Raw genomic sequence first — 13,556 nt, 5'->3', positions numbered from 1 at the left:
AGGGGCTTTTGAAGCCGCTGCCTCGCGAATGCAAAGGCTGTTTTCCCTTTAAGGGAGATCTCCGTGTGCGCCTCTCTCTCTCTCTCTCTCTCTCTCTCTCTCTCTCTCTCTCTCTCTCACACACACACACACACACACACACACAGAGAGAGAGAGAGAGAGAGAGAGAGAGAGAACCCACCTCTCGCTTCCCTCCACCTTTCCCTTCCATTCTATGCGCCCACCCATGAGTTGCCTGTTGATTTCCTCTTGACGGCAGTCTCCTGTGTCTGATTGTTGTCTCCTTGCTTTTACCGAAGGCATAAAGCAGCCTTCCTTTCTACCTTATGCTTTCTTGTCTGTGGAGCTGCCCCTTTAAGGATTTGTAAGTAGTCTGGATCGCTAGGACTGTATCACACAGATAGATTCCATTATACTGGTTCAGATTTAAGAAGCTCCAGTGTAGCAGATTGCTATTAAGTGAGTCCCCACATCAGAGGAGAGAGAGAGCAGCCCTTTGCGAACATCCCAGGGCTGGGGAGAGAGGGCTGGGCCAGGGACGCACACACCTCCCTTCCCTCAGACTCATAATAAAAATACCAGTAAGACATCCCACCAAAAATAAGCCACCCTGTGGTTTTTTGAGAAAAAAAAGTAATAAGACGGTGTCTTAAAAAAGGGGAAACACGGGTAATACTTTTATATACACTGTGTTTCACGCAATTTGTAAAACTACTCCACACTGAACTTTTTTCAATTTTTCCAAATTTTCCATTCCCCCCCAGAAAAAAACAGGGAAAAAACACTTCCCCCACCATTGCTTCAAAATTTCCAGAAATATTACATCTCTAGTCTGTAGTAACTTTAATAAACTGTTTCTGCTTTGCAAGGCTTAGTTGGTTACAAATGTTAAATTGATGTTGGTTTCATTCAGCAGCATAAATTGGTCTTAGGTCCAATTTTCAAGCATGCATGTTTGTTGGGATGCTGTGTAGTTGATAATGCACCAGTATACCCTTGCCCCATGCAGTAGACTGCATAAAATAATATTTAGAAATAATGAGCAGCAATTTTTCTTGTTTTCTAGCATGGTTAAAAAACAAACTATTTGTGTGGTTCAGGAGAGGCATTCAGGAAATGCCTTAGGAGCAAGGACATTTATTTACAAGCTTTGCAGAACGATTGCTGCTACTTAAGGCAGTTGCTTCTTGAGACATCTGCCTGACCAGTTTTGGAAACTTAATACTGGCCTAGATTGACCAGCAATACATTTTATATGAACTTAGCAAAACAATGAAAGTTGCCTTCTTGTTACTTTCAACTCCTGTATGTCCCAGCTAGCATGGCCAGTGGCGAGAGGAGATGGGAGTTGTAGTCCAGCAATATCTAGAGGACTAGAAGTTGCCTACTCTCGCTTTTCCCAAACCCTCAGATTCTCTGCAGATACCTTGCTCTGTGTTGTCCCACCTCATTCATCAGGGACTGGTAACTGCTAGGGAAAGGACTTTTTTTTTGGCAGTGCTCATCCCTGTAAGTTATGGAACGGCCTTCCCTGGGGGTGTTGCCTGACTCCACCTTTATGGTTATGTCAGTCCCTGGCAAAGGCCCTTTCATTCATTCAGGCTTTTCAAATAATTTGTTTAGCCTGGGTACTTCGTTTCTCAATTGTGTGTTTTAACATTAGGAATGTGAAGAATATTGTACTTGTTGAGTAGCTTTAGATTGGCTTTGTGCCCCTCATTTTGTATTTAAAACTTTTTTTAAAAGCATTTATTTGTATCCTACCCAGATAATTTTTTTTGTCATGGGGTAACTTCAATGGCCTTCCAATGTTTTGTTTTGTTTTAAAAAAATCAGTTAATTAATTTTGTGTTTTCCTTTTTTAGCTTACCTTTTTATAGGGATTGAAAAATTGCATTTGAAAGGGAAAGCAAGGATTCTCTGAAAATACCTATATGGTTGCATATATTGTACCTGGAATTTGAACAGGTGTGTGTGTGTGTGTGTTTGGGGGAGCAGGAGGAGGGAAGAGATTTCAATTTGGGAGCACTGAAGAGAAAATAAAACAGCACAGAATTCATAAAGGTGTTTAGATGTTAAATAGCAGCTTTTAAGTTAAGGGTTGGGCTAATGATGACAAAAGTGTAATTTTGAATGAAAGAAAATGTGTCATTTCCAGTTGCATGGAGTAAAAATGTTTAAACACTTCTGTGCTTATATCAGTTTATATTTAAGAAAAACCAACAATGCCAAGTGGCCTGTATGAAGTCTTATGACCCAGAGAATACAAATGACAAAAACAAGCTGGAATTCTTGAAGAAAGGAATGCGGTTGAATTACCAGCATCACTGGTGAGTCCATACGTGTTTTCTCCCCCAAATGATTTTTATTGATTTTCCCAACATTACATGATCACAAAAAAACACAAACAAAAACAAAATTTCAAAAAAACCAAAAATACAAAAGATACAAAACATAAAAAGCAAAACATATTCTTACTATCATTTTTTAATTAACTGTTGACGTCCTCGATTCCCCCCCTCACTGGGTCCATTTTTAAATCCAAATTAGGCAGTTTTCATATTATTTCTTATATCATTCTAACACATTTTAACATTAACAATTTACCCTAATTTTGTTTCTAATTTAAAAAACATCAACTAACCACATTCTATCAATCATTGAATATTCCAGATCCAAAATTACTTTCCTATCCATTTATATTCTATTTCTCCCCATAGCCTATAATTCCCCCCCAAAAATTTCCATCTCAACTAATACTATTTCTACCATGATCGCAATTAACAATTGAATCTAATTCAGCCCCCCCTCCCCTGGACTCAGGGTCCCCAGGTGATTCAGCCAGCTCCTTAAATCGTTCCAGTTCCGGATCATTTTAATCAGCCAGAAAATAACATACGTTAATACCCCTCACCCCACTCCTACTCTCAGGGCCGTTGCGTCCATTTAGGCGAACTAGGCAGTTGCATAGGGTGCCAAAATGCAGGGGGCGCTAGCAAGCCTGCCCCCCGCCCGCCGCTGCCCGCCGCCACCTGGGGCTGCCTCCTGTGTCTGCAGGGGGGCGTAGTCGGCCCCCTGCACCAGCCCCTCCCCGCCGCAGCATCATACTCCTCTGCTCCATTCGCCTTGCTCTTTTTCCTTTTCTTTGGGTTCAATTACATTGTCCAGGCTTAGTGGCTCCACACTCTCTGTTGAAATTAGTTCCTTTTCAGGTTCCGCACAACTCTGGTTTATTTTAAAAGGCTGAATTGCCTTCTGATGCAGTTCACTTAAAAAGTCCAAAAGTAATTCCAAAAATTGCTGTTCAAAGTCTGAAGAGCCAGGTGGTGTTGTGTCTGCTGCCATCCTTGTCGTCTCAAATTTCGTGGGAACAGCATAGATTGCAGAGAAAAAGATGGCGCGATTCTTATTTCCAGACTTCAAAAACAAAAGTCATGTCCGCACTGGTTGCATAGTCTCATTTTTCAATCTTGTTCATAATTTAGTCCAATTATAGAAAGAGATTTTATCTTGCTATTTAGTCACTGTCTTATATTTTATATTCTCTTCAATATTGACAGTTTACAATCTCAAAGAGATAAATAGATTCCTTCCTTTATGATGTCATAATGGTGGCTCACTGATCCTTCCCGGGACCCGACCCCAGCTTACAGGGGGACTTCCCCAATCGAACATCAATTTTTTACAGGGATTTCAATAAATTTCAACCTTCTTCCCTTTACCCTGCCTCAGGGAGAAGGTTTTAGGTCCACTTTTTGAGAAATTGAAGGTCTTCCCGGCTTCGGGCAAGATATCTGCGTCTTTGTTCTCTCAATGGGGGAGATCGACCATCGTTTTTAAATCTCCCGTGCCAATTTTTCCCAAATTAAAAATCTTTCTTTTACTCACGGTGATCAAAGCCCTGAATTCTTTCAAATTTGGAGGTATCTGCTGCTCAGAGTGCTGTTGGCTCGAAGCTTCGTGCTGCGGAGGTAGTGAGTCCACTCAAGGCACCCTTGTCTCTACTTCGCCCGCTCTTGAGGCTCTTAAAAAGAGCTTGTGGGGTGTGTGTGAAGGAGTCGTTTTAGGGCTCAGCTGAGTCTCCACGACCCCAGAAAGCTCGATCTGGGGTTCTTCTGGGGGGCCGCGTCGCTCTCACGGCCCCCCCTCAGCGCCAGGAACCTCGGACCTTGAGGTTTCCTCGCCGCTCAGCAATGGCGGTAGACCATTTAAGAAAAACCAACAATGCCAGGTGGCCTGTATGAAGTCTTATGACCCAGAGAATACAAATGACAAAAACAAGCTGGAATTCTTGAAGAAAGGAATGCGGTTGAATTACCAGCATCACTGGCGAGTCCATATGTTCTGTGAAATCAACAGTCTGTGGAAGGAAGGGATGGAAATTGTCTATCGAGATTTGAAAGATATCCCAAATTTTGTCCAATACTCATTTCATAAAAGAGAATGAAGTAATTCACATGCAATTCTAAAATGCATTTTAAAAGCAAATGTGCCAATAAACTCAAAGGCGTTTCTGACTCTTAACAGAATTATCTGCTTGCAATTTTCTTGTGTAGGATTATCGATAACATGCCAGTGACTTGGTGTTACGATTTTGGAGAATTACATAAATTCTGTAATCCAGGATTTCCAGTTGGATGCTTCGTGGGTTCAGATGGCAGAGCTAAAGATTCCTGCACTGTAAATGTAAGTGGTCAGGGTGCGTTTCCTTAATGCTTTCTGATAAGGTATTAGATATAGACCTCTGGCACTTTTTAGAATCCCATGAAAGTTCAGATTCAGGACCAAACCTTGGAACAGTGTCTGAACCCACAGCATCCTTCAAACCCATGGTCTAGAAGCGGCCACCAAATAACCACTTGAAACCATTGGCTGAAGCTGGCTTGCAGAGCAGAGCTTGAACAAAGTGGCTTGGCATTAAAATTGAACAGGAAAACAGTGATTGGGATGTTGCTCTGCCCTCAGTGGCTATTGTGTGGGACAGCATCTGGGAATTCTTGGGGGAAAGGGAAACAGTACGACTCCTTAGCATGCTTGCACTTTTTGAACACAAACCATGGCATGAAGCCTAAACTATTCTTAGCAAAAGGCAGTCGCTATCACGCACAAAATGTAATAATGGTCACCAATTTGGATGGCTTTTAAAAGGGATTAATCAAATTAATGCGTTATAAGACTGTCAGTGGCTTCTATTCACAATGGCTGCATAGCACCTCCAGAGTATGCTCAGAATGCCAGCTGCTGGGGAGCACACTGGAGAGGATGCTGTGCTCATGTCCTGCAAATTTCCCATAAACATCTGGTGAGAACAGGATGTTGGACCAGATGGGCCTTTGGTCTTATCTAGCAGAGCTGCTCTTGAATTCTTGTGGCTTGGCATTAGTTGTGTTTTTGTGTCACACTGAATCATGGTTTAGCAAGATGGGTGGCTTATCTTTGACACTGACCATAGGTGGGAATAAACTGCAGTTACTTAGCTGCATTGCATGATAAGCCAAGATTTAGGAAACTGAAATTACACGCTGCAAAAATCATCTTCCTTGTCATGGGTGGAGTAGGAGGGGGAGTGTATGCGCCCAAGCTTCACAGCAACTCTTTCCTCCTCGTGCATGACACACTAATCTGGTTTGCCTCCCCACCACTGGCATGTGGCCCTTGGAATATTGCCCATGATAGAATGTGGCCCTCAGACTAAAAACGTTTCCCCACCCATGCACTAAATGGTGGTTTAGCTGGTTGTGCAAATGTTATGCCTGAACCCTGCCTTGTTGGTACATGCAAAAACTCCTGCTGAACAATTAAGAAGATATATGATGGGGGGAAGGAAATACAAAATGTGTGTCATGAAGGATGAATCTGAGCATATTTATTTGGACTGGTTGCCAGCTGTGTATTGAAGGGCTCAGTTGATTATCACTTGCTAACTCTTGATTTTGATTGAATTTTTGGCCCTCTAAACATAGCCAAAATTAAATAATGAGAGCCTATAATTAAAAATAAATGTAGGCTACAGATTACAAGATAAGAGAAAGTAGACAAGAGAATACCAGCATCTGTAAGTCAGCTGGGAATGACAATAGCTCACTGGTAGAGCATCTGTTTCATATGCAGACGGTCACAGGTTCGATCCCAGATATCGCCAGGTAAGGCTGAAAGAGACTCCTGCCTGAAACCCTGGTGACCTGCTGCCAGCCAGTGTAGGCAGTGCTGAGTTAGATGGACTCAATGGTCTGACTCTGCATAAGGCAGTTTCCTATGTTCCTATCACCATCATTACTATCACATTTAAGAATTGCTTCCTATGAAGGACCTCAAAGCAATTTACAATACAGTGGTACCTCGGTTTACAAACTTAATCTGTTCCGGAAGTCTGTTCTTAAACTGAGACCATTCTTAAACTGAGGCACACTTTCCCTAATGAGGCCCCCCACCACTGGTGCCCTTCCTCTGTTCGGCTTCCGTTCTTAGATCAATGTAAAGTTCGCAAACTGGGACACTACTTCTGGTTTTGTGGAGTTCGTAAACTGAATCGTTAGTAAACAGGGCTGTTTTTAAACCATGGTACCACTGTACTGTAAAAACATGTAAAACAATTACATATATAAAACAATTTATTTATGTTTGCATATAATACAGCTAAACAACAAATGTAAAATCAGTTTCAAATCTAAAAATATTCCTTCCAGTAGCACCTTAGAGACCAATGAAGTTTGTCATTGGTATAAGCTTTCGTGTGCATGCACATGAAAGCTCATACCAATGACAAACTTAGTTGGTCTCTAAGGTGCTACTGGAAGGAATATTTTTATTTTGTTTTGACTACGGCAGACCAACACAGCTACCTACCTGTAACTAATTTCAAATCTGATAGAGATGCCAACTGAGATAACAAAACTCCACTTAGAAGGCTTGCTGAAAGAGGTAAGTCCTCAACAAGCACCTCAAAGACAACAGAGACAGCACCTGTCTCATATGCAGTGGGAAAAAGGCCCAAAGGGTAAGCGTCGCCACATAATAGGTCCATTAACAACATGGTACAGAACAGACCTCCTGATAAGATGGTAGCTGCAGGATTCCCTCTCCTGCAACACAGGGTTTGGTTGGGGTCTATATGGAATGAGATGATCTGTTAGGTGTTCAAAGCTCACTCCGTCATGGAACCGAAACCACTCTTTGCTAGTCTGGTGCCCTCTAGATATTTAGATATTACTGTCTAAAACAGCCAGAGGGTCTCTAGTTGACCCAAAATATCTGAGCAGAGCTACATTTCACTTTCCCAGCACTTTCACTTGGGAACAACTTGGCTGGAAAATAGAAAAGCAGTTTTGATTCCATGGCTGGCTCAGATGCTGTGTTGGTTTGCTCCTGTGTGTTGTTCTGCCCATCCCAGAGTATGCATTATGTGCCCAGAAGTAATGTGAGAATGTGAGAATTAAGTGATGATGGTTCAGGTCTTGCAGGAGAATTGCTGGGCATTGGAATATCTACAGCAGGGGTCAGCAACCTTTTTCATCTGTGGGCCGGTCCACCGTCCCTCAGACCATGTGGTGGGCAGGACTGTGTGTGTGTGTGTGTGTGTGTGTGTGTGTGTATGTGTGTGTATGTGTGTGTATGTGTATGTATATATATATATATATATATATAGGGGGGAAACGAATTCCTATGCCCCACAAATAACCGAGAGATGCATTTTAAGTAAAAGCACACATTCTGCTCATGTAAAAACACGCTGATTCCCGGACCGTCTGTGGGCCGGATTGAGAAGGCGATTGGGCCGCATCTGGCCCACGGGCCTTAGGTTGCCTACCCTTGATCTATAGGAAGAAAGGGCTGCTTAATGTCTCTTTGTACAGTGACAAATTTCATTGGCTATAAAGATATTATTGCACATTATTATTATTATTATTGACAAGGCATAGGACCAAGAAAGCAATCAATGATGGCACAGGGGAACACATTGATACGGATGTATACTAAAGGTTTAATTTGCAAGGATAGTTGAGTGCATTTTATTTCCTTTGCTTTGGAGCTGTGTCCATGAAAATTAAACAGCAGATAATCAGTGTCAAGTAATAAGAGTCTAATTAAATATATTTGTCAGTAGGATTTCAAAGATTGAGAGACTCATTCTCCAAAATAGGTTTTTAAAGAAAGAAAGAAAGAAAGAAAGAAAGAAAGAAAGAAAGAAAGAAAGTACTTGAAGCAGCTTTCTGAAATTTCTCTTCCCAAAGATTCTACAGCAGACTTCCCAGAGTCATTAGCTTTATTGCATTAGCCTGGAAAATGCCATTGTTCTCCTAGAGCATGGGTGTCAGAGACAAGGCCCGCGGGCCAAATCCGGCCCGCCAGACCTTGTCATGTGGCCCGTGTAGCCGCCGCTTGCCTGCCCGCCACTTGCCTGCCCGTTCGCCCACCGCTTGCCACTCGCAGCTTTCCCTCCTCTTGCTGCTTGCTGCTGGCTGCAGAGGCGCTTCCCTGCAATGCCTGCAATGCCCTGCAGGGGGCGCAGGGCCCCGCAGACGGGGAGGCGGTGGAACCTGAGAGCACGCGCGCCCAGCTCCTTCCCCTTCCTCGCCCTGTCGCACTTCCTCCGTTCCTCCGAGTCCGAGGCGACGAGCAGCAGCTGCAGCAGTGACGGCGCTGGCCAGCCGAGCGCCAGGGCTGTCTTCAGCTTATCTGGCGCCGTGGTGCACAGATTCCTCAAGCGCCCCCACCCTCACCCCCACGTTTCCCTCTGGGCGGGCAGCGGCTGGAGGGCGGCTCCTCTGGCTGGATGGAGGCTCCAGGCACCGTGCATCGCGGCATGGTGGAGGCAGGCAAGCGCTGTGGGGCTGAAGGGCGGCTCCTCCAGCAGGGAGGAGATGTCGTGGAGGAGCCGGGGGCGTGTGAGAACCATGCACCCCTTTTTGAGCTCCTGAACAACAAGAAGATATGATTCTGGGGTTTCAAAAGCAACTTTAAAAACCCAAACCAGAAACTTGTTTGTTACAGCAAATGGGGAGGAGCAGCAGTGAGACTGGGCGGGGAGGGGAGGCAGAGAGAGTATGTTAAGTTTCAAGAGAGCAAGAGTGAGATCGATGGTGGGGGAGATGTTTAAGAGAGGAGGGAAGAAACTTTTTTAAAAAAATCTGCACTGGTCGAGGGAGGATCTCCAGGATCTTTCCAGCAGTTCTCCCGAAGTAATCACCCATGTAAACACAGCTGCTGCAAACCCCAGGAGTTACGAGAGAGAGAGAGAGAGAGAGAGAGAGAGAGAGAGCGCTTTTACGCACGTATCTCTGCACCCTGCCGAGGTTCCCCCCCCCCCTGCACCCTGCTTTTCTTTTGAAAGGCGTTCAGAATGAGTGGAAAGTAATCACCGTGTCAGTTAAAGTGAGTGTTGCAGGGAAAGCGGATCCTAGGTGCTGTGTGTGTGTGTGTGTGTGTGTGTGTGTGTGTGTGTGTGTGAGAGAGAGAGAGAGAGAGAGAGAGAGAGAGAGAGAATGAATCCTGGGCTGTAAACGCCTCCTCCAAACACAGCTGCTGCAAACCCCAGGAATTACGAGAGAGAGAGTGCTCGAGAGAGCTTTCATGCCCGCATCTCTGCACCCCGCCGATCTCTCGCTTTGGGTGGAAGGTGTATGTATTTAAGACCCAGACAAGCTGGACAGAGGGACCCTGCTTGGGCCGCTTTCCCGCAGGGCCCTAATGCACCCCGGCTTCCTCGCCCCGGTGGAAGAAGGCGGCTCGCGCTCCACACTCTGCTCCACTTTTGTGCGCTTCATGGAAGCAAATTGGAGAGAGACCCATCGCTATCCTCGTCCTCCTTTCTCTACAACCCAGCCCACCAGTAGCAGATAACAGGAAGTCCAGGTAACTGGACTTCCATTAGACTGCAGCTTTGTGGGGAATTACATGACTGAATGCTCCTCCACTTTTAAAATAATACACCAAGACAGAAATTTAAAAGTCAAGAAGATGGTGTCTAGTGTGTTTGTTTTTAATCTTTGATTATCTCTTCCCCATTCCCATGGAGGATTAGTCAAGCACACAAAATCCCATCTGCAGTCCAGAAATAATTTTGCTACATTATTTCTTTATTTGTCCAGCCAATATCAATTTGATAGTAATCACTGAGACTTTCAGAAAGTGACACTTGACTACAGCCTTTGTTGGGAGCTAGAAAAAAAAAAGATGATTCACACACTTGTTTTTACATAGTGATGACTGTGTGATGGAGCAGTTGTGAGCTATTATTTTTCTCATAGCAACTGGTCTTCTGAATGCCCACTAAGTCACTGTGGTTCACCACGTCCTGGAGAATGTTCAGCATACAAGTCAGGGTGAACACATGAAACTGCCTTATACCGAGTCAGACAATTGATCCACTGCCTACTCTGCCAGAGACTCTTCAAGGACTCAGTCTGCACTATACAATTGAAACAGTGTCATAGCATAATAATAATAATAATAATAATAATAATAATAATAATAATAATAATTTATTATTTGTACCCTGCCCATCTGGCTAGGTTTCCCCAGCCACTCTGGGCGGCTTCCAACAAAGATTAAAAATACATTAAAATGTCACATTTTAAAAAGCTTCCCTAAACAGGGCTGCCTTCAGATATCTTCTAAAAGTCAGGGAGTTGTTTATTTCCTTGACATCTGGTGGGAGGGCATTCCAAGGGGACTACATTATTACAAAAAACAGTAATAATTGAATGCAGTGACAATAATTTATGATAATAAAGAGTGGATACATAGTCCTACAGATATAATCGGCCCTTTGAGGGTGACCAAACTGCTGATGCGGCCCCCGATGAATTTGAGTTTGACACCCCTGTCCTAGAGGAACTGCAGCCACTATTCCAAAGCCCACCCTTTATATGCCAGAAACAAAGGGCTGCTTTACATATTGCATTGGAAATTAACAGTGCATTATTGGGTAAGGCTGGAGGTGCATGAAAAAGTAGAGCCTGAACAGTTGAATGGAGCGAAAGCGTGTACAGTGAATGAAATGGGTAGTGCTTCCTATTCCACTCCCAAGAAAAGCATTTGTGTTTCCGGCACTCGTTTTTGGTTTCCTTGAACCTTCAGTGCGACTTCAAAGGTTGGATCTATCCACACAAGATACAGACTGAATACACACTGCACATTTAAGGCGCATGACTATTTCTGAAGCATCCTGGAAACTATAGTTTGTTATAGGTGCTGGGAATCGTAGCTCCATGAGGGGTGAACTACAATTCCTAGAATTCTTGGGATTCTTCTTTTTTATTAAAAAGATTAAGCTGTATTTAAAAAATGGAATAAATAATACTGAAAATAATAATAAATACTTTTATGCATTTAATGGCTCTATTTCTCTCTCCCCCCCCCAAGTCTGAGTTCAACAAGAAGAACACCTACTATCTTTTCAACCACGTTGATATTACGATCACGTACCACAGTGCGCAGAATGAGAACTGGCTCGGAGCTCGCCTGGTTACAGCTCGCCTGGAACCCAAAAGGTAACCGCTGGGCACTTGACAATTTACAGCGTGTCATTTCACAGGCAGATACTATTCGTATGGAGCTCTGTTTTGCCTGCTCTATTTGGTGTTGGGATGCTAAGCAGTACAAGAAGCCTGCAACATGCACCCACTTTCTTATGCAGTTGCGACCTGTCGCAGGTGGGGAATAATAAAGAAATGGAGAGTAGGGGAAGCCCACAGTTCCCTGCTTTCCATTTATTTATTTTCCCTTCCACACTTTGCATTCAGAGAGTCTACTCAGGCTTTAAGGAGGCGGCGCGAGGGCCCTGGGAGCATTCCACTTTTTGTGTTCCTGCATTGTTCTTTACCTATATATATGTTCGCTTTCCTGTTTATGCTGGATACTGAATCTGTTAAACTCTGTCCTTAAGGAAGTGCAGACTCGGAACACTCTCCGTCCTGTTCAGATCTGCTCAATGGATGTACGATTTGAATTTACCGTACTGCGGAGGTTCTTAAAACTGTGGTCTGTTGGACCCTCAGTGTCGTTCAGGTGGTCTGTGGTGTGCCTGTGGATTTGTGGTTGAAGGTGGAAGACGGCACATTCATTAGAGAATTGTGGAATTGTAGAGTTGGAAGGGATCCCAAGGTTCATCTGCGCCAACCCTCTGCAATCTCCGCTAAAGCATCCATGACAGCTGGCCATTCAACCTCTGCTTAAAAACTTCCAAAGAAGGAGAGTCTACATTCTCCTAAGGGAGACCGTGCTGCTGTCCAACAGCTCTTGCTGTCAGAAAGTTCTTCCAGGATGTTTAGTTGCAATCCTTTTACTTGTAACTTGAAGCCTTTGGATTGGGTCCCACACTCCGAGCTTGCTCCGTTTTCCATGTGACAGTCCTTTAGATGTTGGAAGATGATAATCATATCTCCTCTCAGTATTCTCTTATCCAGGCTAAACATACTAACTCCCTCAACTGTTTATCATAAGGCTTGGTTTCCAGACCCTCAATCATCTTGGATGCCCAGCTTGTCAAAATCCGTAAACTGAAGTGCCCAGAACAGGATACAGCATTCCAGGTGTAGTCCGACCAATGCAGAATAGAGCAGTATCTTGATCTGGATGCTATATTTATGTTGATGCAGCTTAGAAGAGCATTAGCTTTTCTTGCTGCTTTATCACACAGTTGATGCATGTGAAACTTGTGGTCTACTAAAACCTCTAGATCCATTTCACTTGTACTACTGGCAATCCAGGTGTCCCCTATCTTATATTTGTGTCGCTGGTTCTTCCTGTCTGAGTGCAGAACCTTACATTTATCCCTGTTGAAATTCATTTTTAATAGTTTTGGCCCATTTCTCCAATCTCCAATCTGGGATTCATCTGTGGCATTAGCTACTTCTCCCAGTTGGGTGTCATCTGCAAGTTTTATGAGTATCCCTTTAATTCCTTTGTTCAAGTCGTTTATAAAGATGCAGAATCCTGGGCCACTCCACTTTCCCTTGTTCCCCAGGATGAGGAACCAATAGTGAGCGCTCTTTGGGTTTGGTCAGTTAACCAGCATGTTGCACCAAATACTCGTATTGATTTTTAATGGCATTTTCGATTGCTTATTTTATTTCTCTTATTGTATTGCAATCTGAAATCTATGGAATGCATCCAAATGCATTATATAAGAAATAAGAGAAGCTGCAAAAATGCAATTAAAAACGACACAGCCTTTAGCACAGCTCATTATGATTGCTACAACAAGGCAGAAAAATCATTAAGTGATCCACCAAGAGTCTCAGCAATTTTCAGGGGGGGGGGGGGAGAGTTTGGGAACCACTGCCCTCCTGAATGGCTTGCAATAACTGTTTTGGGGTAATGCATTCCACAAGGGGGCATAGTTAAGTTTTCTTTCACTGCCTTTTTTCTACCTATCTCTCCACGGGTGTCAAACACAAGGCCCGGGGGCCAAATCCGGCCCGCCAGACCTCGTCATGTGGCCCGCCGAGCGCCCCAGCCAGCGCGACCCAGCAGCGGGACCTTGCTGCTGAAGCGCCGCGCTGACAAAGCGCCGACAAACAGCTGGGGCCGGGGGGGGGGGTAGAAAGGCGGCC

The 13,556-nt window shown here is 44.1% G+C and overlaps 1 protein-coding gene across 3 annotated transcripts in view; it reads left to right on the top strand.

Moving 5' to 3' along the window:
- LOC118083811 (transmembrane 9 superfamily member 2) overlaps positions 1 to 13,556 on the top strand; it is a 62,539-nt gene that overhangs the window by 9,557 nt on the left and 39,426 nt on the right. Inside the window, exons 4-6 of one of the 3 annotated variants that reach the window (XM_060270535.1) lie at positions 2,203 to 2,330; positions 4,557 to 4,686; positions 11,365 to 11,492. In XM_060270535.1, the coding sequence (XP_060126518.1) occupies positions 2,203 to 2,330; positions 4,557 to 4,686; positions 11,365 to 11,492 (386 nt within the window). Of the gene's footprint in view, positions 1 to 2,202; positions 2,331 to 4,131; positions 4,330 to 4,556; positions 4,687 to 11,364; positions 11,493 to 13,556 lie in introns of those variants that run through there. The other 2 variants (XM_060270533.1, XM_060270534.1) reach the window with 2 other exon arrangements.

Source organism: Zootoca vivipara, chromosome Z, assembly GCF_963506605.1.
Source record: "Zootoca vivipara chromosome Z, rZooViv1.1, whole genome shotgun sequence".
NCBI lineage: Eukaryota > Metazoa > Chordata > Lepidosauria > Squamata > Lacertidae > Zootoca > Zootoca vivipara.
Note: the sequence above shows the minus strand (reverse complement) of the source record. Positions and strands in the feature narration are given on the sequence as shown.